This window comes from Manihot esculenta, chromosome 13, assembly GCF_001659605.2.
Source record: "Manihot esculenta cultivar AM560-2 chromosome 13, M.esculenta_v8, whole genome shotgun sequence".
NCBI lineage: Eukaryota > Viridiplantae > Streptophyta > Magnoliopsida > Malpighiales > Euphorbiaceae > Manihot > Manihot esculenta.
Window position 1 is genome coordinate 34775501 of NC_035173.2, and position 24390 is coordinate 34799890.

The 24390-nt window shown below is 30.3% G+C and overlaps 3 protein-coding genes across 3 annotated transcripts; 1 reads left to right on the forward strand and 2 right to left on the reverse strand.

The window, feature by feature from the left end:
• Positions 1-919: 919 nt before the first annotated feature.
• On the forward strand, positions 920-3724 carry LOC110630395 (ras-related protein Rab11B). The gene is made up of 2 exons (XM_021777879.2): positions 920-1377; positions 2935-3724. Exons 1-2 carry the CDS (start codon positions 1157-1159, stop codon positions 3362-3364), a joined length of 651 nt encoding a protein of 216 aa, XP_021633571.1. The 5' UTR covers positions 920-1156; the 3' UTR covers positions 3365-3724.
• A 1998-nt stretch (positions 3725-5722) lies between these two features.
• LOC110629683 (OPA3-like protein) lies at positions 5723-9660 on the reverse strand. Its single transcript, XM_043949243.1, has 5 exons — positions 9377-9660; positions 7930-8064; positions 7608-7694; positions 6603-6792; positions 5723-6484 (listed from the first exon to the last, which is right to left on the reverse strand). The coding sequence occupies exons 1-4, from the start codon at positions 9503-9505 to the stop codon at positions 6646-6648; spliced, it is 498 nt and encodes a 165-aa protein (XP_043805178.1). The 5' UTR covers positions 9506-9660; the 3' UTR covers positions 5723-6484; positions 6603-6645.
• A 1747-nt stretch (positions 9661-11407) lies between these two features.
• LOC110629732 (trans-resveratrol di-O-methyltransferase) lies at positions 11408-12885 on the reverse strand. The gene is made up of 2 exons (XM_021776826.2): positions 12061-12885; positions 11408-11947 (listed from the first exon to the last, which is right to left on the reverse strand). The coding sequence occupies exons 1-2, from the start codon at positions 12832-12834 to the stop codon at positions 11645-11647; spliced, it is 1077 nt and encodes a 358-aa protein (XP_021632518.1). The 5' UTR covers positions 12835-12885; the 3' UTR covers positions 11408-11644.
• Positions 12886-24390: the final 11505 nt, after the last annotated feature.

Sequence of the window (24390 nt, forward strand, 5' to 3'; positions counted from 1 at the left end):
GAGCTTTTTCTGCTGCTTTATGATAACTTTCAATTAAGGGTCCATTTGTCATCATCATCATTCGAGACTAAGAGTTTACCGTTGGGAAAAAAGTCACTTTTTATACTGTAAATTTATCTAATTTAATGTCTTAACAGGAAAAAAAAAACCTAAAATAATGTTTTTTTCAAAAAGAAAGCTGGAATTAAAGTGGGAAACAGGGTGTGAATTGAAGAAGATGTAGGCCATTCTTAGAAATCCATTTATTTCCTAAACCCATGTTTTATGTTCCAAAAACATGAAACTCTCCTCTTTAATTCATTTTTAATAATTCTAAAATCATATTTTCTCGATGATAATATTATTAAAATTATTATTTATTATAAATTTTAGTTTTATAATATTGGAATCATCTTTAATGCTTTCCTATCTCAGTTCATGAAATTCAAATATTAAAACTTCACCTGCATGCCATGACTTCATTAATAGTGATGATAAAAATAAAAAATTTAAAATTTTTTAATTTATTTTTTAAAAAAATATTATTTATGCCAAACGAAAAAATAAGTCTAAATGTTAAATTAGAGAATATTAAGTTTATTAATTATATAAATCAGAAAAGATGCTATAATTTAGTAAATGATTATTTTCAAATATTAAACAATAATTGAAAATTAATTTTGAATTTTTATGATTAAAATATAGCACATAATTTTTAATATTTCTTAATTAATATATTGAAGTAATTTTTTTTCCAATAATTACAGTCACAATGTTAAACAAACTCTCATTTCCCTTATTAATCTAAGAAAGAAAAATTAGATCAGCATTTTTAATCCAAAAAAAAAGAGAGATGAAAATCTGAATTACTGTTATTTTATATTGTAAAGAAAATAATCGATTAATAAAATAAAAATGTGAAATGAACTCAAAACATCGATTTTTCGGTTCAAACCGGTTTTTCAAGTTCTCGGTTTCCCTCACCGCGTTGTAGAGAGATCTATCTTCCATAGCTACACATCCAGAAACCGAGGCTTTAATCTTCGTTTTCAAAAACCCACATATCTCATCTTTCAAATCCAAAAGCAAGACTGCCCATTTCTCTTTCATCTTCATTTCCAAAAACCCCATAACCCCTTTTCTTTGAAACGCTGAGAAAGAGAGGGAATTTTGGTTAATGGGGGCTTACAGGGCAGACGATGACTATGACTATTTGTTTAAGGTGGTGTTAATAGGCGACTCTGGGGTTGGAAAATCCAACCTTTTGTCTAGATTCACAAGAAATGAATTCAGCTTGGAATCTAAATCCACCATCGGTGTTGAATTCGCCACCCGCAGCATCCGTGTCGATGACAAGGTCGTCAAGGCCCAGATTTGGGACACTGCTGGCCAGGAAAGGTATATTGCAATAAAAATTTTGAATCCCAAAACTACCAATTTCTGATTCTTCTACATGGGTTTGGTTACTTTGCAGCAGATACTCTAAGCAAACTGCATTGGCTTTGTTCTTGCTTCTCATATTAGATCTGTATCTTAAAGTGCTTAGAGCTGTAGAATTAACATTTCTATGCATTATTGGATTTTTAAAAAGTTTTTCTATGATAACTCTGTTGCTTATTAAAGCTGGAGAAGGTGTAAAAGGAACATTTTTGTTGAATTATTTTGGGATCGAGTTTCCGGTAATGTGCTTTTAGCTATAGCATAGCTATTGCCAAAGTTTGAATGCCAGTCCTGTTAATTAACAGCTGCTTATTTGATCCTGGTAATTTAAGCAGTAGTTCAGTTTTAATCGTTTAATTTTGATCCCACTATATGTTTCTGTTAACATCCATATGGAAAATTTCATGGTGACTATTTTTTTTTCTCTGACTGTGACTTGAACTCTCAACCTCACAGCTAGAGACAAATCTAGTACTATTGAGCTAAAGCACATTGATATGTCTGACCGGTTACTTATTGCCAATAATAGCACCTGAAAGGTTTCATGTGATCCAACCTACTAAAAATATTAGGGTTTAACATTTTCTATTTAGTGTTCTGGAACTTGCTCAAGGATGAATTATTATATGTTCTAAATATTGATGACAGCTACATTACCCCTCTCAATCATTGTGCATTTGTTGAGTGTCTTACTTGGCTCAATAGATCCACTATTAATCTGAAAGCTTTTTAATGCAATATAGGGACACGTTATTACTTCTTCCCTCTGAAAGTGATGGAAATTTTTTAAAATATTTGATTACAAAATGAGTTCCAAAGGTATTTGGATAAGTAGTGAATGTGAGAAAGGAAATAGCTGGCAAGGGCTAATGCCTTTGTGGTTTTCTTAGGGAGGATGCTTTATCCTCTTTGAGTACATAAAAGCTGTCTTTTGCATGTGATCTTGTACCATAGTTCACTGTTTTGCTTTTTATTACTATAACATGGGAGCAAATCTATGAAGAAGTGAAGGCTTTTATAACAGCTGAGGTGTTCATTGCTTTGGCGAGAACTAATGCATCGAGGCCCTTATAACATTCTTGAGTGTTGTGGGTTCTTCTTAGATTTGACTGTGCCTTGTGAGAAGAAAGGCTGGTTTTGTGATCTGATATCAAATTTTGTTCTCTTGCCTTTGCAATGCCTTTCAGGACATTCAAATGTATAATTTAAGAAATGCCCTATGCATCAAAATTGTTGCCTCCGTTTGAGTTGTGGAGGTTTAGTTTTGGACATTTTAAGGGTGGGTCCTTTTTTCTTCCTTTTTTTTTTCTTTTTTTGGAGGGTGTGGGGGTGTGGTTATGAAGATATAAATGAAAACAAAGGGGGAAAGATGTTCACAAAGATCAATGGATCTCGTCTTCCTCCAGCCTCTGAAATGACACTTTTTTTCTTTGGTTTCTAGTTGACAGTTATTTCCTACCATCAAATGAATCTGGTGGAACAGATTTTCATCCTATTGTACCCTTTTTTTTTCAGATACCGAGCGATCACTAGTGCATACTATAGAGGAGCTGTTGGTGCCTTGCTTGTTTACGATGTCACTCGACATGTCACCTTTGAGAATGTGGAGAGATGGTTAAAAGAGCTTCGGGATCACACTGATTCAAACATTGTTATCATGCTTGTGGGAAACAAGGCAGATTTGAGGCACTTGCGAGCAGTTACAATGGAGGATGCCAAGGCATTTGCTGAGAGAGAAAACACTTTTTTTATGGAAACCTCCGCTCTAGAGTCCTTGAATGTTGAAAACGCCTTCACAGAAGTACTAACTCAGATCTACCGTGTTGTCAGCCGGAAGGCTCTTGAGGTTGGGGATGACCCAGCGGCCTTGCCCAAGGGACAGACCATTAATGTTGGCAAAGATGACGTATCAGCAATGAAAAAAGTGGGATGCTGCTCAGCATAGTCAGAATAAAAGAAGCCATGGTGTTAGTAGTTTGTCCTTTAAAGATTTGCATTTCAGTGGCTTGAAGATGCCTTTGTTTATGTTGAAAAGAAGCAACCTGGAATGCTCATAAGCATTTGTAGTTTGATGGTGTGCTTAGAGATTAGCAAATTTGTTTAAGTTGAGAGACAAATTAAGGGTTCAGATTGAAGAGACTTTCATAATTTCTGTTGCTTTTTCTTGTTATTCTTTCTCTTTTATATGTTTGTTTTGATTTGATGGGTGTTGTTGTAATCCCTAGACAAATCCAACCCTTAAGGTTAGATTATATTTTATTGCTCAGATTTGAAAATTTATGTTGAGATAATGTTTTTCTTTTTTTGGATCGATTGATTAATTCATTAGTCTCTCTTGATTTATTGTCTTCTTATGTTCATAGCAGGTGAGCTTGCCATGGACATGGAGGGCTTAAATATTTCCAACATCTTTTTTTTTTTTTAAAAAAAAAAAAAGAAAAAAAGAATGATTTAATTTTTAAATTCTATTTTACAAAAATAACTAATATTTAAAATGTATTTTTTTATAAAAAATATTTTTAATTTTTATAGAACATATTTTTAATAAAATAATTTATTTTATGTTATTTAATTTAAATTTAAAAAATAAAATATAGTAATAAATTTATATAAATATGTTAATAAAATTTTTAAAATACAGAAATGCTGAAAATACCACCGCATCATATCTAGGATATACAGATACAGCGGATATTACTGAATAATTTGTTGGACATGTAGGGGCTTTTGTAGCAATACCTAAAAATACAAGGCTTATTTTGCCAATTAAAAGTTTTTTTTTTTTTTAATTTTTTAAAAGAAGTTGCTTAATTAAAACCCTAGCTATAAAATAACGACGACTCGATTATATAATATCGCGGGCGAGAAAAGAAGGGAAGGTGGGGCGAATGCGGAGGCGGTGGCGATGGACAGAGGGTTGAAGAAGGTAAAAGGGAAGAGTAATCGAAGCGGCATAAAAGGAGGAGCATGTGGATAATGAAAACCTGAGGGGATCATGATGTTCTTTTTCTAATATTGAATAGTTTTCAATCTGAATCTGAACTCCATTGCTGCTCCTCTTCTTTCTTCTTCCTCTCCCTGTGCGCTCGCTACCTATCGCAATCGCTTCCCTTTGGGACCTCTTGATGAGCTTACAAATCTGAAGGTTCCCAATTTCCGGTCCCGGACAAAATAAAAAATATATTATTATTATTTGATATTTTTACTGATTAAATTGATTAATCAGTTCTGTTTCAAAAAAAAAAAAAAAGATTAATCAGTTCTTTTTTTTTGAAAGATTGATTACTCAGTTTAGTTCTTCTTTGTCGTAAACAAAGTCGATGCATTGGAGATACTTGAATTCCTGGCAAAAAAAAAAATGAATTTAAAGGCAAATTTTAAATACAAAAACACTTTTATTTCTTTAGTTTGATTTTTTTGAAAATAAAAATAAAAATGATGTAAATATATTTTTTAAAAAATAAAAATCATATGTTGATTGATTTATAATTTTGAAACTAAACAAATAATTTTAAAATGTAAAATTTTAAAAAAATTACATCATTAATAAGATTTTAAGGGAAGGTAATGATTGGCAGGGATCTAGGTCGACCGTTTCATTGAGCAAACTTCCAACTTCTTTGATGATGAATGGTTATCATATTTGTGGGGGAGTGGCTATAATCTTCGGACAATTCTCACCTACACTGATATAGTGATATTAAAGGTTTAAGTAAAATTTTCCATAATTTTCAGTTTAAATATGCTATACATTTAAATCCAACCTTCAAGGAAAGGGATGGGTTAGTCAATCGCTTCATTTTTCCGACAGTTTTCAGAGCTTATGGCAATTTGGGCCGCTACTATAATTCACCATGTACACACATATTAGTAGATGGATTGCTCTCTTCTGCAGTCTATAGAGTTAGGATATTGACGACTCTTCTAATTTTTAAGAAAGTGAATTCCCTCTGCTCCTAGTTTTTTGATATCTTTACACTCTATAAGCTTGCAATTCTCCTCTGTGGGTCCTTTTCTGTTGCTTCGGGCAGGAGGAAAGTGGCTTTCCATCTTCCTTTCGACCAATTGAGTTGCATTTTACGCGTTTGCTTTGTTTAGTTCTATTGGCATGCAAGTGAATCTCTGCAGAGAGATTTGTATACAACTGTTGTTCATAGTAGTTTAGAGATGCTGGCTTCATTTAGTTGTAGTTATTTGCGCATCTAGCTGAGGAGATTATAATATAACTGTTGTATATATAATAATTGTATTATAATCATTGACTATAATAAATTCCATATAAATTTCACCACTATCAATGATTAGTATATAACCATTATATATTTATTGATTGCATGAAATAATTTTTCAAAAAGGTGCTTGTGAAAGAATAGATACATGGAAATCACTGGTCTTTGAAATGACCTAGATCGAAAGTCGCTGACCTTATGGCTAATAAACAATGCTTACCTCGGACAAGTGTAGCTGCCTTGAATTTTGGTTCTTCATTGGTTTTAATGTTATTTTTCTGTGCTTTTAACAGGACCTCTTAGTATCGTGTTGGTTTTAACATCGATGAATTTCTCTTCTTCCTTGCGACAAAAAGCCTTCCCATCTTATTTTGCAGATAAGCAGTTATGTAAAAATATGTGCTATGAGGTCCATCAGGCAACTTAAAGCAACTGTTTACAGGATCGGGATACAGACATATGGTTTACAGATGACCAGGATGGTATTAGTCCATTCAAAGCAACAGAAGGTGCAGAAGTTTGCATTGTATGTACAATCTCCAAAGGGCCTCCTGGTACAAATCTGAACTAAATTCACCAGCAAATGGTGCAAAAAGAAGGGCCCGCGGGGGTTGGGGTTGCGTGGGGGGGGGGGGGGGGGGGGTTGAATAACCCTATCAAGTTTCTAGGCTTTTTCTCAACTGTAGTGCCTATGAGCTGTAGATATATTGTCACGTGTTAATTGAATCATTTGTAGAAAGTTCTGAAATGTCTACGTTCTTCAAAATAAGGCAAACAGAAAATTTTTAGGCACAAAGTGCACGCTTGCTTCTCCATAGTTAAGTATCATATTTTATCTGCAAATCAAATAATGAAAAAAACTGATTCAGCGCACGAGTAAATATGACACGAGCAAAGATAATATCCCCAGAGACTAGCAATGCTGCACAGTCAGTCGATTAAGTTAGTACTTACTTGTAACTTCTAATTGCAGTTGATTCTTGCACTCATGTTAGATTTACTTTTCATCTTTTGTCACATGGCCATGTCTGAAGTTGAAAAGACCAGCAAGCCCTCGTTCTTTGGCAAGTAGTTCCAGCTCTTCCACTTTCTGTTTAAGAAGTTCAACTTCCCTTGCTAATTCTTCGTCTTTTTGCTTCATCTCCTAAAACGGTTGAAAATGATTTTCTTTAGCATAAACAAGTGTATTGATGCATATTTCCAAAGTTGATGGCAAAATGCATTTGTCCATCTGTGGAAACTTCTATGGTTGTACCACAACCTAAAAGAAACTGAGATCATATACAGAACAAGTTCCAATGTATTTCAATTTGCAAGTAAAAAGAGAGTATTTCAATTTCACAAACCATAAAAATATTTGAATGTATGGCCCAGAAGACATTTGCATTCTACAAAGAATAATCACAATAAAAAATGTAAAACATGTATGGTAGAAAGGAGAAGTGCAGTAGTACGTAGCAAACTGCTTGTTTAACCCTATTATTTTACCAAAATTATACACCAAAAAGATAAATATTTGCCAAAAACACTTGGTACTAATCTGGATATGCACAAGTGTTACAAATTGGAACCACTTTCTTATGGTTCCATTGATTGTGAGGACATGGCATATCCAAAACCATCAACAATTTCATTTTCTATTACTGGAATTTTTACATGCTTCTAGATCTTTGAGATAGAGGCAACCCAATTCGTACAACCTAACAAGAACCACGTTTTATTTAAATTTTTAAGTCAGAGTATACGGTGACCAATAAATGAAATGCCAAAAAAAAAAAAAATTTCCACCAAACCATCAACTCACTGCTCTCTTGCATGGCAACGAACTAAAAAATAGAAAGAAAAATGAATAAAATGAAAGCCACTCTATTAGAAAGATGCTTAAAAATGTTAATAGAAGTATAACGTCAGGGGATCCACTATTTCAATACACTAGTAAGGGGATGATAAAAAGAGAACCTGTAATTCCTGTATTCGCATTTCCTCCTTTCTTGCCTCTGCTCTAGAACTTCTTTGGACTTCAAAAGTAACAGCAGCTGCAGCAACCTGAAGAGCAATGGGTACTATAGGTTTACATGATTTAAGAAGGCTGGACCTATGTACCCAGTGAAATCTTTCTCATTTCATGCACTAAAAAAAATGAAGGACCTCAAATCAATAATACTGGCAAATACAAATATTCTCTCTTGTTATGCACTGGAATATGTGAAGGCATATCATGCATGATAATTGACATTTAACACAATCTAAGCCAGCAAAAGGAAAGGTCAAATAGCAGTACAGTGAACACAAATAGTTCCCCAATAAGATCAGCAGCAGCTTGGACAGCCTTCTCCTCATCCAATGGGCGAATTGCAACATTGGTTGCATGACCGTAGATGTGTCTTTGCACCGTTGTTGTGAATCGATGATTTGCCTAAAATAAAATAAACATATCGCGCAACTCATAAATTCTTTCTTTCAGATCTTAGAAAAGATGAACCTAAAAATTTGCATGTTTGTAAAATATATATAAAAAGAGCAAATACATGTGATGGGAGTTTCTTTAGCTTAGCAATGTGTATTCCCACCCCACTCCCTTTTTTAATCCCTGTTCTTCATCTTCGTGTGGGCAGTTGGGAAATTTGATAGTCTACCAAAATGGAGATTAGAAAGAATAAACAAAAAAAAAAAAAAAAATCTTCCATGTGTTTCTGCTTTCTAGTTTCTACCATCTATCAAATTCTTTCTTTTTCTGGGACAAACTGTCTATCAATTTCTGATAGAAAAGGAAGATACAAAAGAAAAAGGCTTCCTAGAATTCAACACAGGAATTACCAATCAATACAAAGTAGAAGAAGAAATCATCCCCCCAGTTATCGGACAAAGACAAGACTATAATAGGAAAATAGAACACATAATAGACAAGGAAGATTAAGATAAAATAGGTTTTTCTATAGTCCAACGCATGAATTACCAAGCCACTACAAAGTAAACGAAGAATCATCCCCCAATTACCAGCCAAAATCTTTCAAGTCCATAACAAAAAAATAAAACACATAATAGACAAGGAAGATAAGGATAAATAGGTTTTTCTAGAATTCAACACTGGAATTATGAACCCATTACAAAGTAAAAGAAGAATCATCCCCCAATTATCAGACAAATCTTTCAAAGCCATAATAAAAAAATAAAACACATAATAGACAAGGATCCTATTTATCTAGAATTCAACACTGGTATTATGAACCCATTACAAAGTAAAAGAAGAATCGTACCCCAATTATCAGACAAAGAACTTTGCAGACTATAGGAAAATAAAACAAATAGCATAAGAAACGGGATACAAAATGAAACTGAACTCAATTAAGGTATGGACAAGAATTGCAAATGATCAGGCATTGCTTAGTATCTAAGAAATCACGACAGATAATATAGTTCCAACAGAAGCTGAAAAATATATTGGTGAAGATACAGGACTGCAGAGCATCGCATCTAATAGAAGCCTAGCTAACTTGTAATAATATAGGATAAAAAAAAAAAAAAAAAAAAAAAGAGAGATCCACAAAACTAGGAAGCAACTATATGTCATCTATTGGCAGTTAGGCACTAGGTTGAAGATCAGACACATTACTGGAAACACACATTTAAGCTCATCAATAATCCAACAGCATTGATTCCAAAAAAATGCAAACACAAACCAGAAAAAAAAAAAGGCATCCAATTTTAAGGATTAAGTTTAATCTAACCTGTGCAATGTTGATTATTAACTGGCGGAACCTTGGGTGCAGCCCTGCTTCCTTCTTGAGGCGATTGGCTATGGGCTTGCAGATAGTTTTGAGAGCAAGGGTTCCTAGCTTTACCACCGGTAAAATCATAGTATCTTTGTTCTACAAGCTGTGCGCTCAAGTTGTTTGATGTTTTGCCTACCAGAATCGACAAAGATGATGGAGTAGACGAGAACCCAAAGGTGGCCAACATTGAGGACGGGCATCGAATCTTCTGGGCGTTGTGCTATGCTGTAATGAAAAGTAACTACTAAAAAGTGAAATCAATAAATGAATAAGAATATATTTTTCAAAAACAATATCTTTATTATTTAATTTTTTTTTTGAGAGAATTTCATTAGTAAATTTAAAATTAACAGGTAGTTTAATGAATAATCAATCAAATAAATAATTTTTGTGAAATTTAAAAAGTTTATATAATAAGTAACAAATAAAATAGTAGTTTTCATTTAAAATTTATTTGGGAAAAAAAAATCCGATACGTGATTTTAAATTTCTGAAGGATTTGAAAAACTAGGGGCTTTTAAAGTTATGATGTTTCAAAATGTAGCGATATTTGAAAATTTATAAATATAATTAATTAATAATTTATATAAACAAATTCAAATACATATATAAAATACAAATAGGTTCTGAATAAAATATTATTAAATTTATGCACTTTATTAAAATTAATTATTTAATCTCAATTTCATAATCACTCAATTAAATTTTTATACAGTTTATAAAATATTAAACTTCTCTTAACGTTAGTTATAAAAATTAAATAATATGAATAGTTTAAATTATAGTGATTAAATAATATAAATATTAAATTTTAAATAAGATTTCGTTTATTTTATAGAAAATATTTTTTTTAAAATATTTTTTAATTATTTAAAAAAATAATTAACAAAATTTTTTTTATTTAAAAAAATTATTTTAAAAAAATAACTTTCTTTTTACAGAATCTTATTAAAATTTATATATAAATTTATTAATATATTTTATTTTTTAAATTAAAATTAAATAAAGAAACATAAGCTATTTTGTGATAAAATATATTTTTTATAAAAAATATTTTTTTTAAATACAAGTTAATTGCAAGTAAACAGAGACTAAGTTTGTTAACTTTATATATATATATAAAGAGAAGTAAAAGTTTAATTTTACGTGATTAGGAAATAAACATTGTATAACAAATTTTGACAAATCACAGTAATTTATGAAAAACTATTACACGTATGGATGTATATACACCTTCAATTAATAGAAATGTGATTAAATATAAAGTATATCATTTTTTTATTATAAAATATTATTAATTTTAATTAATTTATTAATTAAATATATTTATAAGAAAGTATTTTATTTATAAAAAAAATTACTATTTAATTTTTATTGAGTAGAAAAATTCACTAATTGATTTATTGATTTTAAAAAATATATTAAAATATTTCTGATACTTTAATTGATACTTTAAAAAATTTATTAATTAGTTATTTCGATAATTTTAGCCATTAAATATTATAAAAAAATTTAAAATATTTTTAATATAAAAATATTAATTAATAATTTTTTAAAACCGCAAGACATCAGCTAATAAATTTTTTAAAATTAGAGAAATTAAATAATAAAATATTTAACGGTAAAATTAATAAAAAACGAATTAATAGATTTTTAAAATATTAATAACCTTTTAATGCATTTTTCAAAATCGAGAGATTAATTAATAAATTTTTTTATATTATAAGAATTAAATAGTAATTTTTTAAATAAAAATTCATACTTACTTATACCTAAATCTTGCTGATTAATATCCTTTTATATCTTGGATTATTTTGATTATTTATTCTAGTATATGTCATATGCTTATCATTCATGGAATGTTTTAATATCATATGCTTATAATTTTCAGTTTTGATTCAGTTTTTCGGTTTTATCATCTCCTTCATAAAATACAATTAAATGGAAGCTAAAAAAAAGAAAAAATCTATAAAAGCAGAAACCATGAGACAAGAAAAATCTTAAGAAGAAAAACTTGTTTTCTACTTAAAAGAAATTACTATTACATTCACATTTTGTCATTGACAACATGGGAAAACATTATTCTTTGACTTTCCAAACTAAACACACTTATTATAAATAAGGATTTATAACACCTCTCCTTCAGATCGTGCAGAGTTCAGACATTATTTTGATTAAAACCTATAATAGTTTGATAGCATGCATGGTACATTACGAGATTAATTAAGGATAAACTTCAATGATAGATCTTAAACCTAGCATGGAGATTATCTTATAATTACTGAAACCAGCATCAGAAAAGAGTTGAGCCCATTCTTTCTCGTTTCTCTCTTGACTATTATACAACACCATCATCAGCATATCAAACAACAGCTCTGTTTCCTTGGATTCATGATCCTCTTTCTCCTTCTGCTCCATCACCATATCTATGATTATCAACTTTCCTCCTTCTCTTCCCTTAATTGCTTCTTTACATCGCTTCAGTATCTTTACACAGTTTTCATGGCTCCAGTCGTGCATGATCCACTGTTTTGTCATTGCAAAAACACAAATTCAGATGCCGTTAATAGAAGAAATACTCTCTGAATATTATGAAGCTTAGAGGATGAGGCCAAGAGAGGGAGGGGTTGGTTAATTACCTTGAGTAAAATTGCATCCGCAGGTGGAATCGCCTCAAACATGCTGCCTCCAACGTATTTCAAGTTGTGAGTTCCATGCAGACCAGCCACCACATGTGGGAGATCAAATACAAAGCATTCCAGCTGAGGGAATTCTTTAGCTATGGCTTTGGCTACGGTCCCTGTTCCACCACCAACATCAACCAATGACCTCAACCCCTCGAACACCCCCTTGCAGTCATTCATCAGCACATTCATAGCCAGCCTAGCATCACTCGCCATAGCTTCGTTGAATAAATTATTGAACTCTGGTTCATGACCAGCAAAGTCCCAAATTGTCCTCCCATTAGCCGTAGCAAATGGGGTAGGATCATCATTTTGGAACCAATTGCGTACATAATGCCATGGTCTTGTTAAAGAAGGGTCAAGCATGGCAAGCAAGAAAGGCGACACACTTAAAGGATGATCCTTAAGGAGGAGCTGCGATGCATTAGTGAGAATATAGCCTTCTTCTTGATCATTTTGGTTGATTTTTACTCGAGCAAAGAAACCAGAATGAACCAAAATGCGCATCAGGCGAGGGATACAATTGGCTTTGGCTGGGTGGAGAGATAAAGCAGCAATAAGCTCAGAAATGGTGATGGGTCTGCCATGGCTGTGGATGGCATCTGGAATTCCTAATTGAACTGCAGATTTGAGGGACATGGAGTTGATGAAATTGAAAATGTGGTTCCATATATGTGATTGAGCTTCAAGTAGCTCAGCGTTTTGCTTTCCATCAGCTAGACTACGCATCTTAGGATTTGTGAATTGGAGGTTTCTAACTTTCTAAGCTTTGATTTGATGATAGATGCATTACTGAACTAAGCAAGAACACTATATATAGACATTGAGCCATGGTATTGGTGATATACAGAAAGCTTTATTTTTACTGAAGTAAAATTTTATTTTGCAGATAATTATCATCATATTAATTAATAATAATTTGTCTAATAATAAAAGTAATTAATCATTTTCATCTTCCAAGGTTTACATTAATGATATAAAAAGGTCAATACGTGTATTAACTTGTAGTTAATATAAAAGTAATAATATGGTTTTCTACTTTCAATATTCTTCTAAAAGTAAAAAATTCAATGCTTTACGTTTATTCATTATTCTAATATAATTTTTTTAATTTTATTTTATTTAAAATTTATTACAATTATAATTAATTTTACTGATAAAAATTTAAAAAAATTTTCAATTATAATAAAAATTTTAAATTTTTATAATTAATTTTCTATTTATTGCTATTATAATCCGAAAAAGAAAATAATTTTTCATTGGTATATGAAAGTTAAACGTTTTAAACATTAATAACCCACCTTAATGAAGAAACCCTCTTTCCATCCCATCTGCTACTTTAATTTCTTAATTAAATCTAATTAAGGTTGATGGTGGGAACTTTGAAAAGAGACTTTAATATATATTATTTTATGAGATGATTACTGTGTCAATGTGGAAGAATTCTATCGAGTTTAATTTACTATAGATAGGGGTGCGCAATCCTTTCGGTTCGATTTAAAATCAAATCAAATCGAATAAATTGAAAATTAAAATTTTAGTATTTATAAAAATAGAACTAAATTGATTTTGATCAAAAATTAAATCAAATCAAATCGATTTGATTCGGTTTGATTCAATTCGGTTTGATCGGTTTAAATTTTTAATAAATTTTTTTATTTTTTACACTTTATTTTTATTATTTTAAAATTTAATTAAAATATTTTAATTTTAATATTATTTAATCTTTATATTATTAAAAATAATATATTATTATTACTAATCAGTTCGGTTCGATTCTTTTAGTTTTTTCTAATTAAAATCAAAATGAATTGAATAATCAAAATTTTTAAAATTAAAAATCAAACCGAACTGAAATCAATAAAAAATTAAACTAAATTTTTAAATTAATTTAATTCGATCAATTTTTTTATTTAAACTGAATACGTTTCATCAAATAATAAATTATTTTATAAAATATTAAGAGGCTTTGCATGCCGTATTATAATATTGATGTCCTTTTGTCGTATTGATCAAATTCGATGATTGAGTGAAACTAGCAAAAAAAGAATTTTTTTGATAGAATTCTTCCACATTGGCACAGTAATCATTTTATAAAATAATCTATAGTAAAGTCTCTTTTCAAGCTACAAACATGAACCTAGAATTAACTTGTTAAATTTAATTCCAAAGACAAATTTGCTCATAATTGGCTGATTTGTTTGCCTCAGGAACTATTCTGTATCATGATCTTTTACCATAATGATACAATATTAAATTTCCTTTTTAAGAAATAGATTAAATTTTTTCAATCACGTTAAAAACTTGATAGAATTATTTCATGTTTATACAGTAATTATATTATAAAATAACCTATAATTAAGTCTCTTTTCGGATTTCCATTCTTAACTTGTTAAATGAATAAAGATGATAAAAAATTTAAAGTAAAAGATGATATGCCATTGAAAAGAATATAATATTACAAAATGTCTATCAACAATGACGAAGACAAAGGCTGATGTTTAAAACGTTTAGGATTATTACAAATAAAAAGTAGAACTTACTTTGTATCTATCCCTAAAACTTCTTTTGTCCCTGTTGAAACGTTTGTGAACGTTATTGAGTTCAATAGTAATCGGTTCATTAATTAAAGTTTATAAGTTCAGTTTATTTTTAAATTTATGTGCATGTTCATGACTTGCGAATAAATTTTTTGATCATGTTAAATTCAGTATCAAAATAAAATTAAGTTGAACATGTATAAACTTGTAATACTCGACTAGATTTCTGTATCGAAGTCAATTTGGATCCTAGCACCGGTAGCGGTTCGATTTTTGAATCGTTACAAAACTTTTCAAAATTATGTTCTGTTTAATTTAATTACGCTCGTAAAGCTTATAAATATTCAGTTGGTTAATAGTTAATAATTTATTTATTTTTTTATTTATAAATTTATAAATTGACACTTATATATATTTATTTAATTAAAATTATTTAATTTTAAATTAAAATTTATAAAATTAATAAATAAATTAAATTATTTAAAAATCAGTTGGATAAAAACTTAAATTACTTTCACTTGTTTATTAAACAAATCAAATCTGGACTTATTATTAATATAAGACTAGCGAGTGCAATTCAATCTCTAAAAAATTTGATAAATTAAATAAAATTTGGCTCGATTTAATTTATTTATGCTATTAAAATTATTATTAAGTTTCAATATTTTACCTAAATTAATTATTTATTCCCTATTTCAAAATCATTTAATTAAAAAAAAGTTTTATTTTGTAAATGTAAAAATCATTTTAATTGAATAATTAAGAAATAAAGAATAAAAATTAAATTTAACAAAATAAAGGACCTATAGTAATTCATCCCTATTTAAAACTAATACTTTGCACGCTAGCACGCATCCTGCCAAATTATAGTATTAATTTCCTTTTAACTTATTAATTAAATTCGATGCTCTGGCTGGGGTGAGCAGTATTCGATTCAAATAGAAAAAACCGACCGAATCGAATCGATTTAAAAATTTAGTTCAGTTTTTTATACATTTCGATTCGGTTCGATTTTTAATTTCAGAAATTTCGGTTATTTCGGTTCGGTTCGATTTTGATAAAAAAAAAATTAAAAAAACCGAACCGAATTGATTAGTGATAATAATATATTTTTTCAATAATATAGAGAAATTAAATCATATTAAGATTAAAATATTTTAATTAAATTTTAAAATATTAAAAATAAAGTGTAAAAAATAAAAAAATTATTAAAAATGAAACCGATCAAACCGAACCGAACCGAATCAAACCGGTTCGGTTCGATTCGGTTTCTGACAAAAATCGGTTCGGTTCAGTTTTCATAAACACTAAAATTTTGATTTTCAATTTATACAGTTTGGTTCGATTTTAAACCGAACCGACCGAATGCTCACCTCTACTTTAGACATTTCCTTTTAAACTTATTAATTAAATTGGTTGATTAAGTGAAACTATGAAAATAAAATAAAAACTCATTAATTTCACATGTATCTATATCCCAAAGTTCTAAATTGAATAATTTTATTTAAATTAATAAATTAAATAGTAAAAATGCATGAAAATGGCCTTTTTCCCTCCGGTGTATATTAACAACTTGGGTTTGAAGCTTACTTTTTTTAAATATTTTAAAATTATAAATTAGATTTGCAAATCTCATATTGCACCATAATTTTTGAAAAGAAAGAAGAAAGAGAAAAGAATCATGCTTAGAAATGATTGATGTGTTGATGAAAACAGTTCTATTGTGTTATTTTAAAATTTTAGATATTATTTGAATAAAATCTAAAATAATAAATTATTGTGATTTAGTAAATTTTTATTTTTGTATTTATAAAAAATTAAATTCTGCATTTTGAATATATCCGTAAAATATTTTTTTTATTTCAAAAAAATATTATAAAAAAGAAATTTAAAAATTATAAAGGTATGAATATAGTTTAATTTAATATTAAATTATTTATTATATAATCTTAAGAGTATATTGACTGAAGTATTGATTTTAGCATGAGGGAAATGTACAAATTATTAAGTGGATATTTATGATTTTTTAAATGGAAAATTATGCTTGATAATGATTTTTAATTTAAACAAAGTAAAAAATATCAAATATAATGTGTAATTTAATTTCATTGATAAATAAAATAGGTAAAATTTATTCCAACGAAATAAGATATCAACGATAAAAATAATATTAGATATTAAACAATGAACAATAAAAATTATTTTTTCATCTTTTATTTAAATTATTTTAAACCATTTAAATTATAATAAAAAAATAAGAGAAATTAAATACAAATAAGATTAAGAATTTTAAACTTAAATATACTTAAAAATTAATTTAAATAATAAATAAAAATTTAAAATAATTTAACTACTAATTAAATTTAATATTTTATTGTGATAAAAGAAATTTTTAATAGACATTGTTAGGTAATATTATTATTTACGTCCTTCTTACTTTTTTTTTGAAATAGGTTTCCTTCTCAATTTATACATATTATATAGATACAAAATATAATTTTAATTTTAATTTAGTTATATATATATGTATATATATATTAAAATAATTTAATTCATAAAATATTATAAAAATATCAATTTTATAATTAAAGTATTTTTTTAAAACTTTCTTACCAATAGATTTAAATTTCATAAAAAAAGTCAATTAGACGGTTTTAAAATTTACAAAATCTAAAATAGTAAAATTTTAAAAATTCTTATTAATGGATTTAATTTTATGTAAATTAATGAAAAAAAAGTTTTGCTCTTTAACTTTTAAAAAAGATTTTGTATTTAATAAATAAAAAATTCAAAATTAAAAAAAAAAAAGAAATTTCACCGTGCCTCCTGGGTGGAGGCACGGGTGGAGATTGAAGGCTTTACGTCACTCTAAGTGATGTCGAACCTTCTATTTATGGCAAAAAATTTCTGCCATGAAGAGAGAAGTCTCTTCATAGCAAAGAGAAGTCTTTTCATGGCAGAGAATCTCGCCACAGGAGGTCACTCAAATTTCATCAATATTAATTGTTCCTAGCAGCACTCCAAATCTTTTAGTTTGGCGTCATACTACGAGTAGATTTTACACTGTGCATTCTGTCGCCAGCTTTTAGGTTCAATTTTCTCATCATCTCTTGTCCTTGTCATAGTATATGGAAGAGTATTTGGTCCATTTCAGTTACACCGAATTTGAGATTCTTCATTTGGAGATCACTTCATAATGCTTTGTCCATTTTAGCTAGTTTAGTCAAGCATGGCTGTTTATATGATTCTAAGTACAAGATTTGTCACTCTAAACTTGAGATTCTGAACATATATTTTTTCACTGTTTCTCTATCCGTTTAATATGTTTTACCAGTCCATGTGCGTGTGTCTACGCTTTCCTTTTTTTCTTGCCTGATGAGAGGCTCTTTTAGCATAGTCCAACTCCAAACTGGATCCTGAAGGTTTGAAGCTTTAAACTCTTTCCATACTTACACTCTGGCATATTTTGAAAGAGCGTAACCATTGTGTTCTCAATAAAGTTCCTTCTGATCCTATGCACATTGTGTCTTGTATCTTGTTTGATTTCTCATAATTACAGCTCAGTGGGATTTTTGCTGATCCTTCCTCGCATCCTTCCATATGTCGGCTACAGGCATGAGTTTGATTACTCGTTCTCTAGATTGTGTTTTATTATATTGTGATGTATCGTGGAAGAATCAGTTGTAATACCCGGCTAGACTCCGGTATCGGAATTCCTACCGTCCGGTGGAATCTCGGATGTCGGAAACCTCTAGAAGGGTAAAATCATGTTTTCATAAAATGTCTTAATGTATTTTATGGTTTTAAGCAAGAAAGAAATTAAGTTTTGAATGAAAATAGTCTTGAGAAGAAGACTCAGGTTCGGCCGCCGAACATGCATGCACTTCGGCAGGGCCTTAGGCCCCCGAAAGCATAAGTGAGGGAAGTCCAGGTTCGGCCGCCGAACATGGCATGCATGCGGAGGCACGTTAGGCCCCCGAAAGTGGCCTGGCCAGCCACCTATAAAAGGGTCTCCTTGTCCGAATGGGCGAGCTTTTCTCCCCATTTTCGGCCAAGGTGAGTTCTTCGTCGTCCCTCGCCGATTTTGAGTCCTTTTCTTCAAATCTTTCATGATTTTCATGAGTTTTTACTTTGTTTTGAAGATTTTGAGCATTTAAGCAAGTTTTGAGGCTTGGAAGACTCATGAGCTCTTTTCCTTTGGTTTCCAAGTTTAGGTCGTCTCTCTCTCGATCTTCAAGAGGTAAGAGCCGATCTTGAGCTCATTGTATGTTTTAAACAAGTTTTAAGTTGATCTATGGGGTAGAAATGCATGTTTAGGTTAGTTGAACTTTGTTAGGTTTTATGTGATTATATGGACAATGTGTGTTGGATATGCATGTTTGATGTGTTGTAGTTGGGGTTTAAGTTAGTTTGAAGCCCCTAGGAGCTTATGTATATGTTTATGTATGTTTTGGTTGAGTTGTATGCTTGATTGGAAGGTTTGGGAGGGAAGTATGCAGAGAAGAGCTGGTTTCTGCCCTTTCGGAGAAACCAGGTTCGGCAGCCGAAAGGAGTTTCGGCCGCCGAACCTGTCTGTGAGGCAAGCCTTTCGGCTGCCGAAGCCTGCCCCCGAAAATGGACTTTCGTCTCTGGAGGGCACTTTCGGCCGCCGAAGGTGCAGCCGAACCTGCATGACTTTCGGCTCTGGAGGGACTTTCGGCCGCCGAACCTGCCGCCGAAAGTGCCCTGTTCAGCCTTCCTTTGCATGTTTTCTATAGATGTTTTGAGGTGTTTTGGGGGGGGGGTTTTGGGGAGTATTTTAGAGTCTTGATCATAGATGTTTGGTCCCTCATTTGAGTCCACCTGTGTAGGTTCGGACCCGAGGAACCGAGGACCCCAGCAGTGAGTCGGTCGCTTCAGAGTCAGTAGAGCTTCAGCCAGAGGTGAGTGGAATAAACTCTTTATGTTTTAAAGTAAATAAATTAATTCTTAGCATGATTCACGCATCATGAATGCCATGAGATATATTAGGTTGTTTGCATTAGAATTCACAAATATGTTGCATTGCATAATATGTTGATGATGTGGATGAATGCTGAATGATCCTTTAGCCCTCCCATGATATGATATGGTATGATATGATACGGTACGGAAGACCAGTGAGGCCCATTCTACGCCTCTGGCACAGTTGGAATGTTATGTTATGATATGTTATGTAAGAGAAAGACCAGTGAGGCCCATTCTACGCCCCTGGCACAATTGGACCATTTAGAGGGCTATGGGTGACAAATTCATCCTTGAGGTGATTAGTTGTGATGTGATGCATTCCATGATATCAAATGTTTAAATAAAATGTTTTATCATTATGCTCACTGGGCTCTAGTAGCTCACCCCTCTCCCTTAACCCCCAGGATTGCAGGTACAGGGTAGACCAGGAGGTCAGCAAGAGTAATGAAGTTATGGTCACGTAATAGCTAGCTGTGGACATGAATATATTGTAATGTAAAAGTATAATATAGAAATGATATGTAATGATGTCTATTGAGGTTATAGTTGTGCTTGACCCTAGTTGTGTTAATCCCCTCTGTTTACATGATCTCTTAAATGTAATGATTTTAATAAATGACTATGGTTAATCAAACTCAATGTATGTTATGTCGCCCCATTGGAGCATTGATGAGGACTCCAATGAGGGGTTAATGTTTATGACTATGTTATGTATAGTGCATGCACAGGTTGAGTTTGGTGAATGAATGAAAGAAAAGTTCAAAATTTTTATGTATGTTGTTGATCATGTATGGGATTAAATAAGTTCACAGGATGAATGTTTGGCTTGCTACGGGTCCCGGTGGCCTTAAGCCGATCTGGATCCTAGCGCCGGTAGCGGTCTAATTTTCGGGTCGTTACATCAGTTTTCTCCTGTGGCTATAGCTATTATTATCATTGATCAAGCTGGATATGTAATCCATGGTCTTGCTATACGTCTTTGGTGTTTATCGGTTTTGGCAGGTAAAGTTCGAGTTATGTTAGATGGTATTAAACTGGTTGTCTCTGGGCTATCATCCCTCGTGTGTGACACAAACTCTCGTAGTTTATATTCTGCAGTCCAGAATCTTGCTCGTCCAGTACCTTGGAAAATTGGGATATCAGTAACATCTATTTTGCAGGTTTAGTCCCGTTTGTAACAAGTCTCCTATCAATATATTCTTTAATATTTAAATATTTAGACAGATATTATAACTAAATTGTGTCGTTTAAATTCTCAAAACTAGATTTTGTATTATCTGTGTCATTTATAAATTCTTTTATAGTCTTACTAGTTTCGTAACCTTGAAAATGTTTTTTTTTTCAGTTTAAAAAATAAAGTAAAATAATTTGCCAGTATTTTTTATAATTTAATAAGTGATTTGATAATTTACATTTATGACATAGTACTAAAAGAAATAATAAAAAATTTATTAGTAATTTCCAACTCATTATTGTCCACCGTAAAAGGAGTAACGAAGACTAAATTATCTATAATATATACGTAACAATAATGAAATTGCTAAATTTAATAATAATAAATTTTCATTTATTTTGATTTGAAAAATATTTGTTATTATTTAAAAAAAATTAATTTAGTTAATTAAACTGATTTCATACTTAAATTCAAATAATTCATTTTTTCAACATTTATCTTCTTTTAAAATTATTTTTTATTATAATCTTAAATAAAACAAAAAGTTGAAGTTTTTTAAAGAAATTTCATAACTGGTATTGTTTAAGGTACAATAACAAAAAATAGAAAAATAGAATTGGTCGCTAACCTAATTATATTATTTTATTGCTGATTGTATTATAATTCCTAGTTTATCACATAAATGATTTAAATATTATCAAAGTAAATAAAATATATCATGGTATAATTGTGAATAAAATAAATATCATCAATATTCACTAATTTTTCATTTTTGTAATAAATAATTAATTAAATTAATCTCATAAAAAAATAAAAAATTTTAATGTAAAATCATAAAAATATCCAAAATATTTATAATGTTTCTAATATATTTTCAATCCAAACTATCAAATACAACATCACATTTTTTACCAGACACAAAATCAAGTTTAAAATATGAATCCATAGTTGCAAATCTATTAAATGTATTTTCAAATTTTTCTATTGTTCTCAACATCAAATAAGTGGAATTCCACCTAGTGAAAACATTTAAAGATAAATGACATTTACTTTGAATTCGTTTCATCTCACAATATGATTTGAATTTTTACAATATAGTAGGAGATTGTCGTACATATATCATTACATTTCTAACCTTTTTTACTGCATCAATATTTTCTTTCAGTTCATCAACCGCAACCAAATCTCATATGAAGATATTTACAATTTAAAATTATAAATCCTCAACCATTGATTTTCTATTTTAAATATGCAACAATTACATTATTTGAACTAGCATTATCTACAATGATTGTAAATAGTCTCTTAATTCTCCAATTAAGCAAATAACTCTCAACAGTTATGCTAATATCATTACCCTTATAATTTTCAATTGGATAAAAATTAAAATTTTTTTAGTAAGTGTCCAATTACCATCAATGTAGTGTGCAATCATATACATATAATTAATTCTTTGCAATAAAGTATATGTATATGTAGTAATACAAATTCTCTAACTAGACTTTTAAAAGTAACTCTTTAATTTCTTTCTCTCCTCTAAATATAATTCATAACAATCCCTTGAAATAGTCTAATAAGATGGAATTCGAAACTTAGATTGTATGCATTCAACCCATTCTTTAACCCTTCCCCTTCTATAAACATAAATGACAGCTCATCAACAATTATCATTTTAGCTAACAATGTCTAGTCACATCTTGATCAAAATGCCAATTACTTAACGTGCCTAATTGATAATTTATCCCTCCTTCTTGTATACTAGAAGAAACTAGTTGTAAAGACAATTGTGACTATCTTATAGTCACACTATGGAGTTCTTTATACATGCAGATATATGATGTCTAAGTGCAGTAGTGCTTTTTTTTTTTTTAAATAACAATAAAAATTCTTTTCACAATAATTACACTTGCTTTTTTGAGATCCTGCATCATCAAGAAATTTAGTGAAGTGGTTTCACATAGTGGATCTTGGCTTCATGCTCTTCCTTTTCATTTTGAAAGCTGTCTCGTAAGCTTCAGTATTGCTCGAAGCAACTGAAGGTTGTAATGTAAGATTTGATGATTTTTGTTGATTCATCTATAAATAAATAAATTATAAATCTCAGTGAATTATAAATCTCATTACAAACTTACAATCTAACATATAAATTAATATAAATTCATACAAATAACTTATTATAAGATATCAATTTAAACAAAAACAGCAAATGAAATCCAAACTCAATACTCATGATCAAATTTTAGTGTAAAATGATAACTCAAGATAAAATCTCAAGCTCAATATAAAATGATAATAGATTAACACGACATACCCATAATTTACTATAAAGATGGCAACTATTGATTGATTTGATAACTTTAAACACCCATTATTTTCAATAGTCATTATTCAGTGACTGAGAATTTTGTATTTGATGGCACAAAATGATAACCCATTTTTGTTGGTGATTGTTCAAAGTTCAAATCAATATAATACCCATTATTTTCGTTTGGTCACAAACTAACATACTCATAATTGAGAATTGATAAATTCTCAAAATTCAAGCACAAATACACAATTGAGAATTGATGCATTCTCAAAATTCAAATACAAATACACAATATATACACAATTGAGAATTCATCATAGTCTCACAAATAATTGGCAAAATTCAATAATCTGATTTAATAGCACACAAATATTATTATCAAATTAATGATTTCTATTTAAAATTATCACATATTGAAGTGAAAGGGATAAATTGAGATTTTTTTTTCTGAATGCAGGTTACATATTATATAATATTGTGGTGGTGGTGCTACTGTGATTCAAGATTTGATAGTACAATATACATATTACAAAATACAGAGCTGAGGGTACAGACCTGGTGGTAGTGGCGTAGTGCAACTGTGCTAGGTTACAACCAGAATTGGGGAGTGGTCGAGTGGGGACTGTCTGACTAAGGTTTGGTCAGTAATGGAGGAGTAGATGACAGCACGGTGAACAATAGGCAATGAAGAGCTCAACCAGCAAAAAAGGGGTGACAGGCTGATAGCGATAGAGGGGTAATGATACAAACTGCTCAATCTTTTCGGAGAGCAATTGATGATGGCGTGACTCATGAGCAATCGACAACAGCATGTCTCATTTGCATGCATGAGGAGAGACTGAGAGAAGATGAATTTTAGTTTCAGAGAGTAATTGATAACAACATGACTTGCGAACAATCAACGACGGCGTTGCATTTGCGAGTGTGAGGAGAGACTGAGAGAAGATAGATTTCGATTTCAGAGAGTAATCAATGACGGCGTTGTGTCTGCGTGCATGAGGAGAGACCAAGAGACCATGATTGAGGGTTTGAAATCTGAATCGTGACCTAACGGCAATGTACACAGTGCATATTAGTGTAGTTAATAAAACGACAGTATTGTATCCTCTTTGATTCGGTTCGGTTCAATAAAAAATTTTTCAATCAAAATCAAACCAACTGAAATCATTGATTTTTTAAAAAATACAAACCGAACCAAACCGAACTATAAATAAAACCTAATCGAATTTCTAGAATTGATCGGTTCGAACAGTTATTTCGATTTGAACCTAATATTG